This window comes from Dermacentor albipictus, chromosome 1 (assembly GCF_038994185.2).
Source record: "Dermacentor albipictus isolate Rhodes 1998 colony chromosome 1, USDA_Dalb.pri_finalv2, whole genome shotgun sequence".
NCBI lineage: Eukaryota > Metazoa > Arthropoda > Arachnida > Ixodida > Ixodidae > Dermacentor > Dermacentor albipictus.
In genome coordinates, this window is record NC_091821.1 from 109,816,266 (window position 1) to 109,834,888 (window position 18,623).

The 18,623-nt window shown below is 45.1% G+C and overlaps 1 protein-coding gene across 2 annotated transcripts in view; it reads right to left on the bottom strand.

Annotated features, from left to right (window-relative positions):
* The window catches only part of Mtp (microsomal triacylglycerol transfer protein), a 64,912-nt gene that overhangs the window by 14,307 nt on the left and 31,982 nt on the right, over window positions 1-18,623 (bottom strand). For both annotated transcript variants that reach the window (XM_065439427.2, XM_065439428.1), the window contains 8 exons: window positions 18,074-18,187; window positions 17,761-17,906; window positions 6,135-6,223; window positions 5,392-5,462; window positions 3,652-3,812; window positions 3,080-3,242; window positions 2,571-2,684; window positions 1,825-2,037 (listed from right to left, as the gene is read on the bottom strand). In XM_065439427.2, the coding sequence (XP_065295499.1) occupies window positions 1,825-2,037; window positions 2,571-2,684; window positions 3,080-3,242; window positions 3,652-3,812; window positions 5,392-5,462; window positions 6,135-6,223; window positions 17,761-17,906; window positions 18,074-18,187 (1,071 nt within the window). The remainder of the gene's footprint in view (window positions 1-1,824; window positions 2,038-2,570; window positions 2,685-3,079; window positions 3,243-3,651; window positions 3,813-5,391; window positions 5,463-6,134; window positions 6,224-17,760; window positions 17,907-18,073; window positions 18,188-18,623) is intronic.

Consider the following 18,623-nt stretch of genomic DNA (forward strand, 5'->3'; position numbering starts at 1 on the left):
GCAATTTAAGAGGCATGCTAACCGCTAAGACACAATATAGGCAAAATGTCCGTCCACGCTTTTTATTTACGGCAGAATAATAATAAAATATTCGTAACAATTAATTGTGCATCACGACAGTGCTGCGTGCTGGAGCACTTTGCAAGTTCTTTACGAACTGGTTATTTGCAGCCTAGATTTACAGATTTATAGAATCAGGACCTGAGTACCGGGATATGTGACTTACATAACTTTATTTGGCGCGCTTTCTGAGCTTTGCTTAAATCTCTTTGCCGCTTGTGCTACTTCCTGGTGATTCCACAATGATCTATAGGAACCCTGCGCACTTGCCAGATGACACTGCGACTCATTTATCCTACGTGTCCCCGACGTCAGCCGCTATAGGGCTACGAAAAAAAAAATGAAACGATCTTCCGAACATTGTCTCAGTGTTAATATGTTTGTACCCAGTCCAAAACCTAAACTCCGTAATATGCTCGTGCTGCCGCGTATACGAGCGCGACCCTTTCCTCGTGATAAGCGTACCTCTAATTTTGACTCTCCCGCTCTGCTGTCGACTGTGTAAGAGCTTCAGGTGCCCATATTCTGCATGCCTGGTGGTTATACTTGCTTGTCCAGCTCTCGGATGATCCTCCAATGAAAGCATTTCTCGGCTCACAGAAAAGTGCCAGTGTACAATGGTCTTTCGCGGATATGCCATTCGCCATTAAATACACATTTTTCAAGAAATTTAACTGTGAAAAGCACTATGAGCTAGAAAATGGAGCGTTCGTTCGTCACGCTTTGGCTCAGGCACGGTACTACATGTCATAAAAGAAGACGTTCTACGTACTCGACCAGGCATTGAACCACGATCGCGCGTCCCCAAACCGAACATTCGAACCATTGCGTCGCAGGTCAACTCGTGTACTGGACCACGGCTCCCACGGTCGTGCGCTGCATTGCCAGAGGCATGCGGTGCCTGCGATGGATCGAGAGCCTTCATACACCCACACACATATGCACTCAAGCGTCGTAGGCGTGCGTACGAAGCTCCCAACGGACGCCGGCGAACTGCGGCGCACTCTTCCCGCTCCACTTGCGTTCGCATAGCGCTGCGCGTGCTTTCGGCGAGATTCGCGGATTGAGGAAGCAAATGTGAATAAAAAGTAAGAAATAAAAAAACAAAGAAAAAGGAAAAGGCCGGGATTTAATGCGGACTCAATGAAAGCAACCTCATGGATGGTTCTGTAACCCACTTGCATGACCTGGTTGCAAATGTATGGCGCTGCGGACAGCGCGTTTGCTGCTGCATGAAAAAAAAAATATATGCTGCTTCAGACTGCAGAGCAGCTTCTGCACAAGAGTTTCCGGCAGTTCTCCTATGGCAATGGAGTTCTTTCAATGGTTATCCAGGAACGTTAATGTTAATTTTCTTTCAATGTTTTTCAGGTCAAGAACCTTCCATGCATATAGGGATGGGGACGTGCAAAAGAAGGAGCGAGAAACGAATAGGTTTTTTACATCTTGCATCAAGCAGCTGATTCTAGCGAGACCTCTTACTAGAATCTGCTACTTGCTGCAAGAGATAAATTTTAAAAAATTTATCTCGTTCTGTCGGACGCCTCGTCACTGTGCCTGGAGGGTTCCTGGCCTGTCCGCGACCGCGAGTCGTGACAACAGGCTGACTACGCGTCCAGGAAACGGGGGCTCATAATTGATGTTCGCAGTAAGTGAATCGACGCCATAAAAAAGCCTCCAGAGTCCGGCAACTTTTTGTTTTGTTTTGTTACACGAAGGTGCGAACAGGACATCCGTTACTATACGATAAGGAAAGCCCTGTACCTGGTCGTTGAAGTGCTCGCTGCCGATCTTCTTTAGGGCGCGCAGAGCGGTGAGGACGGACTTCTTGCCTCCATTGCGGATGGCGTAGAGGAGCGTGGACAGGGTGGACGGCTGCGCCGCGTTCTGCAGTCCACGCAGGTACGTCTGCCAGCAGTGCTCGTCCTTGCACTGGCGCAGCTGGCCCTCGAGGAACTTAAGTGCCGCGCCTACTGCCTGCGTGGGCGGGCCGTGCAAATATAAGCTTTGTCCCGTTTCAGCCGCCATGATGAAATACGCAACGAGTTATTTTCCGCATTCACATCACGGTGACACCTTATTAATCTGAAACCCGGCCTTCCTATCTTTTTCCTCATTTCTTCCTGGGCATAATTACCACACTCGTGATTAATCAGAACTGATTATACCACGAATTTCTAAAGTTACAGAATTGTGTCCACAGCCGTAACGTTGATACCTTTTGCGACTTCCTAATGGCGCATCTTTCTAACTTGTTGCGAGTTTACTAAACAGAGCTGTACTGATTAATGAAACAAATTGTACAAAACATTTCTGGGTGCTTTAGCGGACAATTTGTGAAGCTCATTTCAGGTACGTACACGGAACCGAGCACTCTACCGAGGCTGGTCGAGGTCACAGTCGGCTATAGGCTGCCTGTACGCTGACATGCATGGCATGCAACTAGCGCGCGCACTTCGCTGCGTCGACGCTTGGCGGCATCGAAGTGCAACAAGCGAGAATAGACGCACCTCACTCTTTGCGCAGTTCCGGTGTGCTTTGCAGTACACGTTGACCAGGGCTCCGAGGGTGGCCACGGCGGACGCCTTGTTTTTCACGTTACGCATGTCCTTCTTGGCGACGCTCTGCGGAATGATAAAATTCAAACGGTGCACAAAGCTTTTCTCCTGGCATTTTCGAATACAAGCTGGTGAATCGCTTTCGAAGAACCGTTTCCGGAGAGTGTTAGGTGCGCAGAACGACGGCGCGTGTAGTGCATCTGCGCCTGCTTTACTCAGTCAATGTTATCCGAGCTGGCCTTCGGACAGCCAGGGGAAGTGAAGACACCATACTATGCTAAATGTATTTACTACAGAGAAGCATAATTGCATAAATCATATCGCAAAGTGATTACGTAGTGTGCGTCGAAAACAAATGATACCAATTAACGCGAGAAGCACCATAACTGGTTCTCGTGCATAAATCGTTATAGAGCATACGTGAACTGAGGCCAGTGCTATATCGGTGCCAGTCGACTCACCAGGATCTCATTTATGATGGCGGAACTTGGATGAGACGTGGCCATAAGGCCAACGAGGAAGCGCTCAGCAAGGTCACTCTCGGAATTGAAGTTAAGAAATCTAAACGCCGCCTTGACGGAGGCCATCGTCTGCGCCGCCGCTGCCAAGTCCAGAAGCTGAGGTCTGCGGTAGAGGGAAACAGCAATGGACGCGCGTGGTTATGCCAGTGACAGAGACGCCATTGCACATTATGCTATACACGTGCACTTACACATGACGCTATAAAAGAAATCGACACACGGACTCAAGGAATTCTCTGCCTGCGAGAGCACCACTATATATAGAGGGCGAGCTTCACTATGGGCGAGCTTCACAATTCATCAATGTTTACGTGAGGTATACGGATGAATTTCAGTACAAGGTCTGTCGCAGCTGCTGCTTGGAAAGTCGGCTGTTATAGTTTACATAGTGGTACCGAAAAGTATCACTAAACTGCGCAAAAAACACATGCGTATCTCTTGCATTACGTATGTATCCGTTTTTCTGCGCTTTTCCTCCCCCCACAAGTTAGGCATCCTGAGTATGCACGCACGTGATGTTCTTGTTCTTGCTGCTCTTGAGGACGGCATGCACTTCCTTCTCGGAGGCCTCCCGGAAGCTGTCGAGCAGCCTGAGGAACGACACGGCGGACTTGAGTGTGGCCAGGCTTTTCGCGCGGAGATTCGACTCGAACAACTTAACGTTGTCGGCCAGCTGGGAGAAGCAGAGAAGAGCGTGACATTAATTGAAATCGCAGGCCCTGCTCCAGCAGCGAACATTTCTGGTCATACGAAATCGGAACGCTCCCCACCCACCCTCTAAAATTTTTTGGCCATTATTCTCTCGGCTCCACTTCCTCCTACACATGATCCAGCTAGTCAACCTGCCAAACTTCGCTATAAAGTCTCTGTCTTAGTTTTTTTTTTTTTGAAACGCACTATTTGCCATACAGCATATTATTATAGCATATTATTTGAACAAATACGTGCAGTCTTTCTTCGAGAAGAAGCTGCATAAGTGACCTGTGAAACTTATTCTCCAAAATTAACAACTTGTTTAGTCATTTGTCAGATTTGTTTGTTTAGTAGTACATTTTTAATAATAATACATTTTTAATAGTAATACATAATACATTTTTAGCAGTAGTAGTTTAGAAATTGTGGCCTGGTGTGACAGATCAGGAACGGTCTTCAATTCTGATAAGACTGTGCTTTTGCGCATGACAAGAAAGAAACGTCCTATCCCCTTTAGTTACTCTGCTTACGGCACTACTATCTCGGAAGTCGAAAAATACAAATATTTAGGCGTTTTAATAAATTCACAGCTTAACTGGAGCAATCATGTTGATTACGTCTGTTCATCTGCGTTAAAAAAACTTGTATTTTTGAAACACAAGCTCAAAGGAGCCCCCAGTCACGTTAAGCTATTAGCCTATATCTCTCTTATTCGGCCCAAACTTGAGTATGCGGCTATAGTGTGGGACCCGTACACCAAAAAAGATATAGAAAAAATAGAAAACGTGCAAAGACGGGCTGTGCGCTTCATTTACAATAAATTCAAGAGAACTGATTCCCCATCTGCTTTAATGGCCTCCAACGAAATTAAACCTCTTCATATAAGACGGAAAATTGCTCGATTAACGTTTCTTCATTCACTCATCCAGAGAAAGTTTGGAATTTCTTCACCTTATGTTACACCTTCCACTACACGAAAAACCCGTCACCAACATACCCATGCCCTAACACCATATTTTGCGAAAACAAACTTGTTTAAATACTCGTACTTTCCGCGCACAACAAACGATTGGAATGCACTGCCTGAACAGATTGTCTCAAGTGACAGTTTTGAAATAAATCTTAGAAATGAATTTTGATGTGCTGATTGATGTGCAATGTATTTCCTTTGACTTGTTTCGCTCATTTGTATCATGTATCCAACCTTTTGTCTATGCAATAACTTCATGGCGTTTGTAAATATGCCTTGTTATCTGCCCTTCCTGCTTGGACCACATGAGGTCTGCAGTATTACGTAAATAAATAAAAAACTTGTAATCTTGGGTTGGTCTGTACTTATCTCTGCCACTGTAAGCACTTTTTCTCTCGTAACCTTTAATATAGGCAAACTAAGGTAATCGTATGGCGAGTTTTGGCAATCTAATCAAAAACCGGCTTCGTTCCTCGTCGAAGACGCGTGTCAGTGGCCCGTTTCAACCTTCAAGAATATGCCTTGTAAGCTCGTGCATTAGAGCATTGTCAGTATGTTACGCGTAAATCGAGACATTTTTTTCACATACAGACTTGCAGTTTTTGGTGCACTTCTTCAGCTCCGGCCTTGCGACTATGGTATCCTCAGTGACTTTGTGACCTGCAACAAGAGAAGTGCAAACAATGCGAAAAATAACTACACATATATATTTACTAAAAAAGTGACTTCGAGAAAGCTATTATTTGCTTTTATTTTAAACTCGCAGATCAAGAAAGGAAGACTAGTGCTCTCGCACAGTTCCAAACTATTTCGTGCCAAAATAAAATAATCAATTGATACATAGTTTTTCTGCCATATGTCCTGTTTGAAACACGGATGCCGAATTCTGAGGCAATGACTACGACATACATTTAAAAGCAGCCCTCAAGGATGGATAACCTTATTGCGCTAGATGTACAACCCCGCACTACTGTTGAATGGCGTCAAGCTCAGACCGCAGCCACATATATATCTAGCACGACAGTCACATATGTGTAATAAACAACAAAAACATTACACTAGAAAATTGTGCAGCAGACTTTTGTACGCTCTTCAAGGTACAGTTCTGCAAAAAAATCTGTGTTCAGAACGAAAACAAAAGTTGACTTTATCGCCTTACAAAGAAAGCTGAGCATGAATATACCATACGGTTGAATGCGCGCGCGGCTGCTTTGCCGTGCCTGTATTTTTTTCCGGCACCATCTGCTTATGTCAGCAATAAGTGAAAAGAGAGTATGAGGGTGGAGGTAGGCATGAAGACCGAGCACATGCAAACACAGTGGAAGCATTTACCGGCGGTCAGCTCTTGAATTACTTCCGCTTCTGTTGCTGCAGTGAATGTTTGACCGGACGGTGAAGTGGATTCCAGTTTGTAGGTATGCCTGCAGAATAGAAATTCAAGCAAACATAAGTTACATACGCAACAGCATAGAGGGGTTCCTGCATAGGACTATCGAGCAATGCTTTATATGACAAGGCGCTGCTTTCACGACTTCAGGAGGAATAAATCAGAATCTTTTTTATTCACCGCCAGAATGGCGTTGGGGGAGTCGACTAAAAGCCTGTGAAACTGGTACAAGAATATCAAAGCTCCCCACGCAAGATGGTTCTATATGCACAGTAACATATGCAGTAATATATGGCAAGAACACTGACTATCCCAATCGAAGCCAAGACAAGCAGAAAGCAGCAGAGCCATTAATATGCCTAGAGTGAATGACTACACTTTGTTCAGCGACATAGGTTCAACCGGTGTAAAAGACTGGTTTAACGGAAACAGAAGGTTATAGTGGTTATAGCTTGTCATTTGACAGCCATGTTTGTTCGAGTTTTCATATTAAAGTAAATGCAACCAGCACGTACATCACGTACACAATACATTTCATGAAAGAGAACAATTGTCGTCCACCCGAATTGTAGCACGAAACTACAAAGGAAATCCATAGCAGTTTAAGAAAAAATTGTTCCGGTCCGTCCAGGATAAACTCTTCTTCAACACTGAGCATGCCTTATTTCGTACGCTAGCTACTCGCATAACCCATGGTGTAGGGCAAGCTGCAGAGGTTGTAAGGCTGCTTTCGAGTCACAAAAGATGTCCCAACGATTTGGTGGCTGCTGGAGCACGTAATTGATTGCACCTTGAATCCCCTAAAGGTTTATTACGATACTTTACTAAAAGTTTCACCACCAGTTTTATTTCACCGACAGTTATACTGAAAGACCATTACCAAGGCGCTGACAGGGGCTGCGTAAGTGCTTGTTTCGTAGTCTGAAAAACAATGATTTCGCGTGCGCAGCATTTATATACAGATTAGTTTCCATCGCTTATGGAATTAATGTAGACTTTTCTGCAGCCTATTTTTCAGGACGCGAGACACATCAGGAGCTCTGAACAAGCTGACATTAACACATAACTAAGATGAAGAATTTACTCATAGACACAATAACTTGTTAACGTAACTGACTTGATGAAGCATAAGGTTTTTTGGCGCAAGGGCCATGGATGGCCGAACAGCACCAAGAAATGGTGTGGGGAAGTCGATGATGCAGTGAATGACAACTGCCAGACGTAGCGAGGCTGTATAGCTAGAGGCCTAAAACATTCCCTGTGAGGTACGTAAAATATACAAATAATAAAATAATGTCAAGGACGAGTGATGTGAGCGATGACAACAGAATATATTCTAAAATGAAATAACACAAAAAAAAGATGCGTCGATTCCACTAGCACGACCGCCTCACTAAGGCCCTTCAGCCCAAGGGTCTGGAGGCACGTGCTCTACTAAAGACTAAGCTCGCAGCAATACCCTCTAGATAGAGGGAGGGCTACGAGCCTCTCGGGCTAATAACATGCAGCACATCATTTATAAAGTTAAGCACTGCCTTGCTTTCAAACAGAGGTTCTGAGCCAAGAACATTGTTGGATGTAAGGGGATGCGTTGTTTGTATGTCAAAGGAAAGTACCGTCTTCGCTCCGATCCTGCTTCACGGCACTCCAGCAAGACGTGTAGTAGGGTCAGCCTTTCGCCACATCTGCCACAGATGGGAGGTTCAGCGCTAGTTAAATGGTATGAATGTGTACCACATCTACGCCCTGTTCTGAGGCGGCAAAAGAGAACTTCAAGCTATCGGGACTTTGTTAATAATGGCCAGTTCTCTAAAAGCTGTAACAAGCAAATGGCGCCCCCTCGGGCATAATCTTCATTGGCCCGCCAGGCTCGCTAGGCAACATTGGTCACCGCACCAATAAACACCGAGGAGCACAGCTGCTCGGCGGTCAGTCATTGTTCACCACCACGCTGCGGAGCGTCTGTCTAATGGAGGGTGCCTCGAGCCCTCCCTCGGTCATGAACCTGGGCGGATCGTGACACTGGCGACGAGTACCCACGGATCGTCCCACGCCGCTGCGAGCAGCGAAACACCGACCCGTTGCTGCCGACAAGCCGCTGTACGGAAGGCTCGAGCAGATCGAGGGAGATGAGTCCGCCGGTGCAGTTTACGAAGAGCAAGTCCACATGTTCTTCCAGGCAAACGACACACCCGAGGACAAACAGCAGGACCTTTTCCTGGCCAGCTGCGGGACCCGCGTCTTCAGTCTCCTGTTCGGCCTTCTCAAGCCAACCACACCGCATGTTAAGACGTTGGGTGAGCTGCTCGCCATACTACCCTCGCATTTCAACCCAAGGCCCGCCAGGCTCGGTAGGCAACATTGGTCACCGCACCAATAAGCACCGACGAGCACAGCTGCTCGACGGTCAGTCATTGTTCATCACCACCACGCTGCGGTCTAACGGAGGGTGCCTAGAGCTCTCCCTCGTTCACGAACCTGGACGGATCGTGACAAAAGTGGCTTAATTACATGGAGCTTCTTCAATGTTTGCTCATACCATAAGAGTTGCCAGCTCCTAAGTTTTTTGTGTAGGAATGGTTTCAAGTCTTGCAGGAACAGTTATACGGCCGGATTGCTAGGTTTTGTTGCTATGGAAGTTGCCATTTTATCTGCAAGCTCGTTACCCTTTTTACACTTGTGCTCATACACTAACATATTACAACCTGTTGGTTAGATGCATACATATTGCAGATCAGTAAAGAGAGGTTGTTTATTACAGGATTTTTCTGTTTTCGTAGCGATTGTAAAGTTTTGAAGACAAGGAATCTGAATATAATGACCTTCTTGAGCTTTGATTTCTTAATGTGTTTAGTAGCCGACAGTTTTGCATAAGCCTCTGCTGTGAAGATACTGGTTTCAGGAAGTAGTACGTCGGATTCCGAAAACGATGGGCCGACAGCCGCGCCGCGTAAGCGACGCCGGCTTGTGACTGACACATCTGTGTAAAACTCTGGGAAGGTGTACTTCGACTGAAGCTCTCAAAAGTACATATGTATGCGCGCATTTGGGCATGTTTTGTTACATAAACAAATGATGTATTGTATTCAACAATTTGCCATTTCTATGGCTGTAACAGCTTTGCTGGTGCCATTAGAGGAGTTTGAAAGACTGAAACACCAATTTCCTCACTTATGTTCTCTTATTGCAGGTAGGTTATGAAACAGGCTGGCACTAGACATAACTTGTAAATGAATAGGAGGGGTGCTCATTGTTAGAGTGCACTTTCAGGAAATACAAGAAACTGGAGTACGACCTCTGGAGATGCAGTGACCACTCATTTGATTTTGTGTAGAGAATTTCTACTGGGCTTGTCCTGACGGCACCGGTCGCCAGGCGGATGCCTAGATGGTGAACAGGGTCCAGTATTTTTAGGGCGCTTGGAGTGGCAGCATGACCTCATAGATGCATGAAGCATTTCCTGTCACTGCCTCATGTTGTGTGAGACAGAATTTTAAGGATGTTCATTATTTTGTGGCATTTGTTCTTGAGGTATTTTTTGTGTGGAATGAAACTTAGTTTAGAGTCTAAAATTACGGCAGAAAATTTTCGTTCGGTGTTCACAGGCAATCGCTGTCCATGCAGTTGTATGTCAGGATTCGGGAATATAGCCTCTCTTTCTTGAGAATAGCACGCAGGAGCTTTTAAGGGGATTTAACCTGAATACATTTTCAAACCTCCATGTTGACACTATATTGAGGCCGAGCTGAATCTGTCGCTCGCAGACTGCGAGGTTACAGGACTTGAATCCCATCTGCACGTTATCAACGTAAGTAGAATAAAACATATTACGTGGAATGTATGCACGTAGAGAATTAAATTTGCTATAAAGAGAGCGCAACTAAGTAAGCCACCTTGTAGTAGACCAGTTTCCTGAATAAATGGCCTGGATAGGGCATCGCCAACTCTAACGCGGAATATACGGTCGGATACGTAACTTTCGATTAAATTAAGCATATTGCCACGGATGCCCATTTCCGAGAGGTCTCGAAAAATTCCGTAGCGCCAAGTTCTGTCATATGCTTTTTCGATGTCAAGGAACACGGCCAGAAATAACTGTTTGTGGACGAAAGCATCACGAATGCATGCCTCAATGCGTACGGGGTGGTCGGTTGTAGAACGGCCTTCTCTAAAACCGCATTGTTATAGGTTAAGAGGAAGCTACAGCTCGTGTGCTCCTATCTAAATACATGTTAAAGGAGAATTCGTTTCTCTCGGCAACCACTGCACTAAATTTGACGAAGTTTCTTGCATTTAACAGAAAAACCTAAAATCTAGTGACTGTCGGTTGCCAATTTTTTTTTATTTAGGTCATCAGTATTTTATTAAAAATTGGCAAAAATCGAAAATTTTCAGAAAACGAATGTATCAAGTGTACAAATCTAACTCTGCAATGAAAAATGATATCACAATTTCGTGAATTGCATCTAATAGTAAATCTAAAGTGGAAAAAAATAATATGTTACACATGAATCTAAAAAAAATTAGTATTATGAAAATGCAGCTTTTGCACAGCCCTTGTACACAACGCAACAAATTCACGTAAGATATAAAATGCTCTATTGAATTTGTCCACTTTCAATGATCTAACGGTGCCGTTTACAGAACCTCCATATCTGTTCTTGATGCACAGCTATTAATTTGTACACTTCGCGCTTCTATTTTTTTTCAAACTTCCGAATTTTTGAAAATCTTTTTAACAACATTCAGGGCCTAAATCGAAATTCCGCTTCCAACAGTCACTAGAATTTAACTTTCTGTCTCAAGTGCAACACCTTTCAATAAAATCGCTCCAGGGGTTTTCTCAGAAAAAAAAACTTTTTGCATTTTACATGTATTTGAAATGGCCGCGTCGGAGTTGGGCCCGAGCTAAAGCTTCCTCTTAATTTCTTTTTTATTCACGATGCGATAGCCGACGATTAATCATCTTTTCAAATAACTTGCAGAAGCATGGTAGTGCTATGGGCCAGTAACTTGCGATTAAGGGTGGATCTTTTCCTTGTTTCAAGATGGGTACCACAATAGCTTCTTTCCATGAATCTGGAATGTACCCTGTTGCCCACATGGTGTTAAAACGGGGCAGTAGTACTTCCTGTGTGTCAGGATTACGATTTTTAATCATTGTGTACATGACACTATCAGGTCCCGGGGCAGCCTTCATACAGGTGCTCAAGGTAACTTTGAGCTCGGCAATGCTAAATTGTAGGTGCTAAATGACACCATCGTTCACTGGGGCAAGATTTACGGTTCAGCGCCTTATTTTCCGCTATTAATTTGTGTTTGAGGTAAGCCTTTGAATATTTTGCCAAACTAGACACACGCTGAAAATGTTCGCCAAGTGCGTTAGCCTGCTCTTCAAGGCTGTCGCCTTGATCGTCCACCAACGGCAATAGGTAAGGTTGCCGCATTGATATTTTCCGTAGTCTGTTCCACACTTTTGCTTCCTGGGTGTAGGAGTTCATACTCAAGGCCTATTTTTCACAGCTGTCTTTTTTGGTTTTACGTCGCGTTCGCCTGCCTCGCGACTTCACATACTTTAAATTTAGGAGATTTTCTGTGGTTGGGGACTTACGTAGCAAGCCCTAAGGCTTATTTTGCTTCTTACGAGCATGTCCTACAATCTTCTTGTAACCAGAGAATGCGCCTCTTTGGAGCCTCATTTGTTCGCGGTATGCAGTCGAATGCGGCGTCAATTATAAAAGCTGTAAAGAAGGTGGAACTATCATTGATATTAAAATCGTTAAGAGCATTATGAGGCGTACGTGTCATTTGGTGAAAATTTTCCCAATCGACGGATTCTAATTTCCATCAAGGAGTCTGTGTAAAGAGATCATGTTCTGATCTTTTAAAACTGATGGGAAAATGATCACTGCCCTATAGGCTTTTAATTACGTCGCATTCCAGGCAGGGCAGAAGTGTGGCAGAGAAGATAGCTAGGTCTACTGCAGAGTAAATGCTGTGTGTTATGCTGTAAAATGTCGGATCTTTTTTATTCAGTAAGCGTGTACCCGAGTTCAAGAGCAACTTCCCTATAATGAGACCCCTCGCGTCGCACCGCGAGTCACCCCAGAGCAGATTGTGTGCGTTGAAGTCACCGAGTAGGATAAACGGCTCTGGAAGCTGGTTTGTAAGAGATTGGAAATCTAAGCTGTTGCGTTTATACTCGCGAGGTATATATATAGAGCAGATAGTTAAAAGCTTATCAAGTACCATCGCACGAATGGCCACTGCCTCGAGAGGGGTTTGAAGCATCAGCTGCTGGCAATCAACTTTACAGTGATGACTGTAACGCCACCCGCCGAGGCATGGGCGTTCTCGCGATCTTTGCGAAATATGGCATACGAATTCCGGAAGTTTGTGTTGAGATGTGCTGCTGGGATACAGAGTACTTTAGGGTTATATTTGGATAGCAGTTCCTTAATGTCATCAATATTATGCAGTACACCTCTAGCATTCCACTGAAGGATCTGCGTCGCCATATTGACAAAAATAGAGACGTGCACATGTACTCCGCATGCCAAGATTTCTATATTTGTATCATGCTAGGAGCCCGTGTCGAAGAAAAACCATCCTCGAACGTCCCATCGCCAAAAAGATTTTCGTACCAGATACCCAGCCGTTCATGTGACGCAAGAAATTCACGGAACTAATTTCTCAAGCTAAAATAGAAGGAAAAATCGTAAACTACGACTTACACACAGCCTACAGACATGATAGCTCTCGGATTGTAATTTCAATATACGAGAAAACATAATTCTATTACGCGAAAACTCAAACGCCGTTTCCAGCGTTTCTACAATGCACAGACCGGAGACGGCGTCTGCCATTTACGCGCGACGGCGCGTAAATATCTGAGTTTAGGGTGGCCACCCTATCTGAGTCCACGGAGCTGCGCGCCCGCTTCCTTGAAAGACTTCCAGATGGCGCTCGCCTCCGCCGCATCGCGGCCCATGCAAGAGGCCGCGTTTCGACCAGAAAGCCCGCCTTCGTGCATAGCGTTCGCCGCGAGCGTTTCCCTGTAAACATTACGGTTACATACGCTGCAGTTGCCGGGAAGCGTGGGGAGCAGTCAGGGATGTTTGAATGCTATCGCGTTCCACTCTTAAAGGCGAAGCTTAAGCGTTCTCCAAATTTTTTGTTCTTTTGCGACACGCTCAAGAGAGCTGTGCTTGGTGTTGTATCCCCTGCTCCTGGGAGGCACTGGATGAGCGTGCTGGGCACGAAGAGACGTGTTTTAGTCTTCCCCTCACCAGGGGAGGCTCTTAGGGCCACCGAACCACTAAGCTGCTGTCCCTTCGATGGTGACAGAGCAACAGCTGCCGCATCCGCCGTGGGGGCGGGAGGCGGAGCCGTCAGCCCCATGTGTGAGGTCCCAGCGGTCGCCATAGGCCTAGAATGCTTCGATGCGCGCGAGGCGAGCGAGCGCATCTAGGCACCCTACACAGAACATTGTGACACTGCCACCTTGTGTGCCACATCGGCGTAAGTAGTGCACAGCACATCTGATGGGCGCTTCCGTGCTTCCTTGAACGTGATGTTTTCTTTGATTTTCAGTTTTATTTCTTCTTCCTTTTACCATGCAGGGCAAGAACGAGAGTACGAAGGGTGCCCACCATCGCAATTCACACGGTGGATTGTCTTGTCACAGTCATCTGCAGCGTGATCACGGTTGCGACATATTGCACAGGTGAGCCGTCCTCGACCGCTCTGAGATCCGTAGATTCCGCATGTATTCTCTGACACGAATTTTCATGTAACTTTTCTACGTGCTCTGGTAGTCTGCTAGTTCCGAAAGTAAGGATGAGATGTTTGTCGTTATTTAATTTGTCATCACAGCGTATCTTAATTCTCTTAACATCAAAAACATTGTGCTCTCTCCAGCCCTCAAGTTCCGTTTCACCAAGGTTGATAAAGTCGTCCTCTGAGACTACTCCACGGACGAGGCACGTACCCAGGATCTTTTTCGGGAGGGGGGGGGGGGCACCCCAAGGTAACTTTTCTATGCAAAAGGGGGGGGGGTACCTTTACTAATACAAATGTTAATAACGCCCACCATTCGCCATAAAGACGCGTAAAACCGCAAAAGAGAAATGAAATAAGGTGCATGTCACAGGTACGCCTTTGAGATACACGTACCTCTCCTTTACTAGGCAAACAAGGCACCACATCAAATGGACTCGCGCAGGAAAGAAGCGCGGGAAGAAGACTGCCAAGAACAATTAAAAAAGCGAAAGTGTAAAATAAAGATTTCTATGGTAGCATACAACTTAAAAAAAAACAGCAGTTGACAACCAAGGCACACGGCCCACGCGGGGTTGTGTTACTCCGCCAGCCAATCATAGAAGCAAACAAAATCGTCGTCATACGGTTTTTTCGAAATGGCGTCCTACTTGATACCTCCGGAGCATCTGCTGTTCTTGAAGAGTCTTTTCATCGACGGAAAGAATGAGGAGTGCAACAGACATGGACAAAGTGTATGGAGTTTGAGCATTTCATTCTTCAAAAGTCTACCTGCCATGGTTGCTTAGTGGCTATGATGTTGGGCTGCCACGCACGAGGTCACGGGATCGAATCCCGATCCCGGCCACGGCGACCGCATTTTGGATTGGGGCGAAATGCGAAAACACCCATGTACTTAGATTTCGGTGCATGTTAAAGAACCCCAGGTGGTCTAAATTTCCGGAGTCCCCCACCAAGGCATGCCTCATGGTTTCGGCACGTAAAACTCCATAATTAATTAACTAAATCTTCAAAAGTCTGCGGTACAGTTCATTTCACCACTGAGCACGTTTTCCTCATGAAACTTCACTGCCAACTGAAGTGCAACTTGACAATATACTGCATAGTTGCAGCGAAGCAAGCATTTTATTTCAGTTCAATGAAGAATTAGGCATTTGTCATTCCACATAATAGGCGAGAGAAAACGTATAAAGTTACGCGCTAATAATTTTATATTTGTGGTTACCGCCTGATTTGGGTAACAGGAAAAGTTTGAAGTATGAATTATTTGCAGCCTCGCGGAGGAACAGTGGCTGGCGGTTATGAGGGCGTGTGCGGGTCTTCACTGTAGACGTGAGTTGTATCCAATTATAGCAGTGTTTTTTTAATTAGCTCTGGAAGAATTACAAAGGAATATACATTTGCGGAACCATCACAGTTCTTTTGGATCCCTCGTTTACTGCTCTTACAAGTGCCACAACCGGCTCTTATTGTTATTTGGGAAGTTGCGTAACGATGCGTGGCCGCCAGTCCCATATAACCGTGTAGAGCGCAGGACGCTGCGGTTCTAGACGTACTGCGCCCACCGCGGAAGGTTATAAAAACATCTATACATAAGCACAGCAGAGAAGTGGCTACGTCAGGCGGCTCGACTGATAACTGTAGATGCGTCATTCAAAACACACGGAATTGTTCCCCACTTCCGGCGGCGTTTTCTCTGCTTCCTTTTAAAAAAAAGATGTTGATCAATAAAGATTTTTATAAACAATGGTTAAATTTGTTAATATTCGCTGTTTCTTCCTGTTTGGCTGTTGCCTTGGCTGTCTCCCTTAATAGATCGCTTAATTTCTCAACTCCTTGCGACTCTTGTTTCCAGTTGCCAATTTTGCACGAAAGGTGCTGTACAGTTAGGGAAAAATCAGACGAGGTAACGGGTGACAGTCATATTGCTTATGCTCCTATCTAAACACATGCATAAGGAGAATTCGTTTTTCTCGGCAACCACGGCACGAAATTTGACCAGGTTTGTTGCATTGAAAAGAGAAATATGCACACTATACACCCCATCGACAATAGGTATCAATGTATGTGCGTTATAATAATATGCAAATGATGTACACGTCAATATCTGCAGCTCTCCTTGTTTCATTTTTACTATTCTCATTTGTTCTGAGCAACGGTCGACAAGGGTACGAGAACACTTCTAACACTCGAATACCGTTGCTGCGCCTTGTAAGCTTCTTGGTTTTGTCCTGACATTTATTATTTACTGAGCTTCATCGGTTTGAGACACAAGGTACACTCATGCAAAGTTGAAAGCAACTTCTCCATGGCAATGTAGAATTTTAACCATCGTACACTGTATGAGTGTTACATGTGCTACATCAGTGGCAGCAGCTTATCGCGCAACTTGCACTAAAACGCTACCAATGTGTTCATTGGTAGTCGACAAAAAATGTTCATAATTTTATGGCAGCATGACTTAAACAGGGACGGGGTGGTTTCATTTCACGCAAATGTAAATTTTATTCTTGGTCTCTACCAGCCAGGGCAGGACCCAAGAATGCACGGATTGTGGTCGACGTCTGAGCTTTTCTTTCATTTAAGACTGTCTCCACTGGCTCGTCTCAAGTTCATTCATTCATTCATTCATTCATTCATTCATTCATTCATTCATTCATTCATTCATTCATTCATTCATTTATTTATTTATTAGTTCTCCACAGGTCAAGGTCAATCATGCGCTATGTGCGCACGTTATCGAGTTCACTATTTCAATCTGAAGAAAGTGACGTCGCCTGAATAGCGGAACAGGGGTGCGATCGGAGATGGTTGTTCGGCGCGTTCGTTCGGTTACCGGCGCGCGCGATTGGCCTACTCCGCGCCGACGTCACCAGCCGCGGGGCGCCACCCCGTTTTTGGTGACGTCAAAATGACGACACGCTCCTGTCAATCATCCGCCCACCGAGCATTTCGTCCGAACGGGACGGGAGTTGAGAAGTTTGGAGCGATCATACGGCTTCGCATGGCGCGTCTGGTGGATTGGATTGGATCCAACAGGCGGCCTTTCCGGCTGCGGAATGGCACGAATGGCACGTTTGAATCCAATCCATAGTTTAATTCTAGAAAATGGCGCTTCCGTGGGAAACTTCGGTTGTTTCGCTGGCGTTTCTAGAGGAAGGAGGAGAGTGGGTGGGGGTGCGAAACGCGTTTGAAGAAATGGCAGAAAGTGAATTCCGGCGTCATTTTTGTTTCTCGACACAAATAATTTGTTGGTTGTACAGAGAAATCGACAACATCATCGGTGCCAGCGAGCCACTGGGATGTTGTCGCTGCCTCTTGAAAAGTGCGCCATTCTTCCCGTCGTTTTTTTTTTCTTTTTTCTTCTCGCTGTGCGCGACACCACCTAGGGACGACGCAAAGAACCTAATAGTTATAAATTGCAGTAGTCACTCGTACTATACTATTTGAAAACGTGTTTGGGCTTGAGAAGAAAAAATACATTTTTTTAGGTAAAAATTCCATTCAATTGGAAGACGAGAAACATTTGGCTTTGTAGTATACTGTCTGCAAGCATACGACAAACGACGGAAGTAAACTTCCGGGGAGGTCACCGCTTCCTGACTGGCTGCTCTCTCCGCCCCGTTGTCACAAATTTTGCATACTGCAACTTTGTGACGTTGCAGCAACTGAACAGAACCCGTATCGAACAAAATATCTCCGACCGCGCCCCAGGTCGTTTTTGCCTTCCTCTTGGATATTCAGACGGCGGTGGTTGCATTTGTGCCGCCGAAAAACTGAACGTGTACTCACTCTGCTTTGACTAAGATGTTGGCTTCTTTCAAGATGTTGACATACAATTGAGTTCGTTCGCTGATTTGCACGCTCTTTGGAGCCGTCATGTCGGGCAGTAGCTCGTACAACGACGTCGACTCGGTTAGTACCGTAGGCGACTGAATCTGGAAAGCAAACGTAATAGCTCGCTAGTCATCAGCCGTCGTTCAACGCAAAACGAAACATGATGAGAACTTCAAGCGCCATAACTAAATATGTTCGAAGGCAGGCTGCAGAGCACACGTATTAGTGCATCATTATCAACAATGTCGAATACGTTGCAGTTACGTACGGGTTTAGGGTTGAAGTATTGCGTTTTGTCAGGGTGTGTACATGAAGACTTGTGCTTCGTAATGATGTTACGCTCGGTCTTGAACGACACCGCGCACCGACCGGAGACGTCAACCTATAACGGCACATAAACAATGCATTCAGATGTGTAAAAATCTAAGCAGAAAGAAAAGTATCCCGAAAAATACCCGACGCAGAGAATGCGAGAACGTATAACGTTTACATAGATGAGAATGATATATATATATATATATATATATATATATATATATATATATATATATATATATATATTAAAAATGCGATAAGTGTCCCTTTCAATGCAGTTAACCTCATTATTCTACTATAATGTATACAAAAGAAATCAGTGAACGTTGAACTTGAAGAAAATATTGTATACTGACGCGGGGACCTTTGTTAGGCATGCACGCCTTTATCCTCGCCCCCTTTCGAACCTTCAAGAAAACAAAATGCTCAGTCAATCAAAAACGTCTGCAGGAGCAAGCACGAGCGCAGTTTCACAATGCTCTTGAAATGCAGTGTACTAAAGT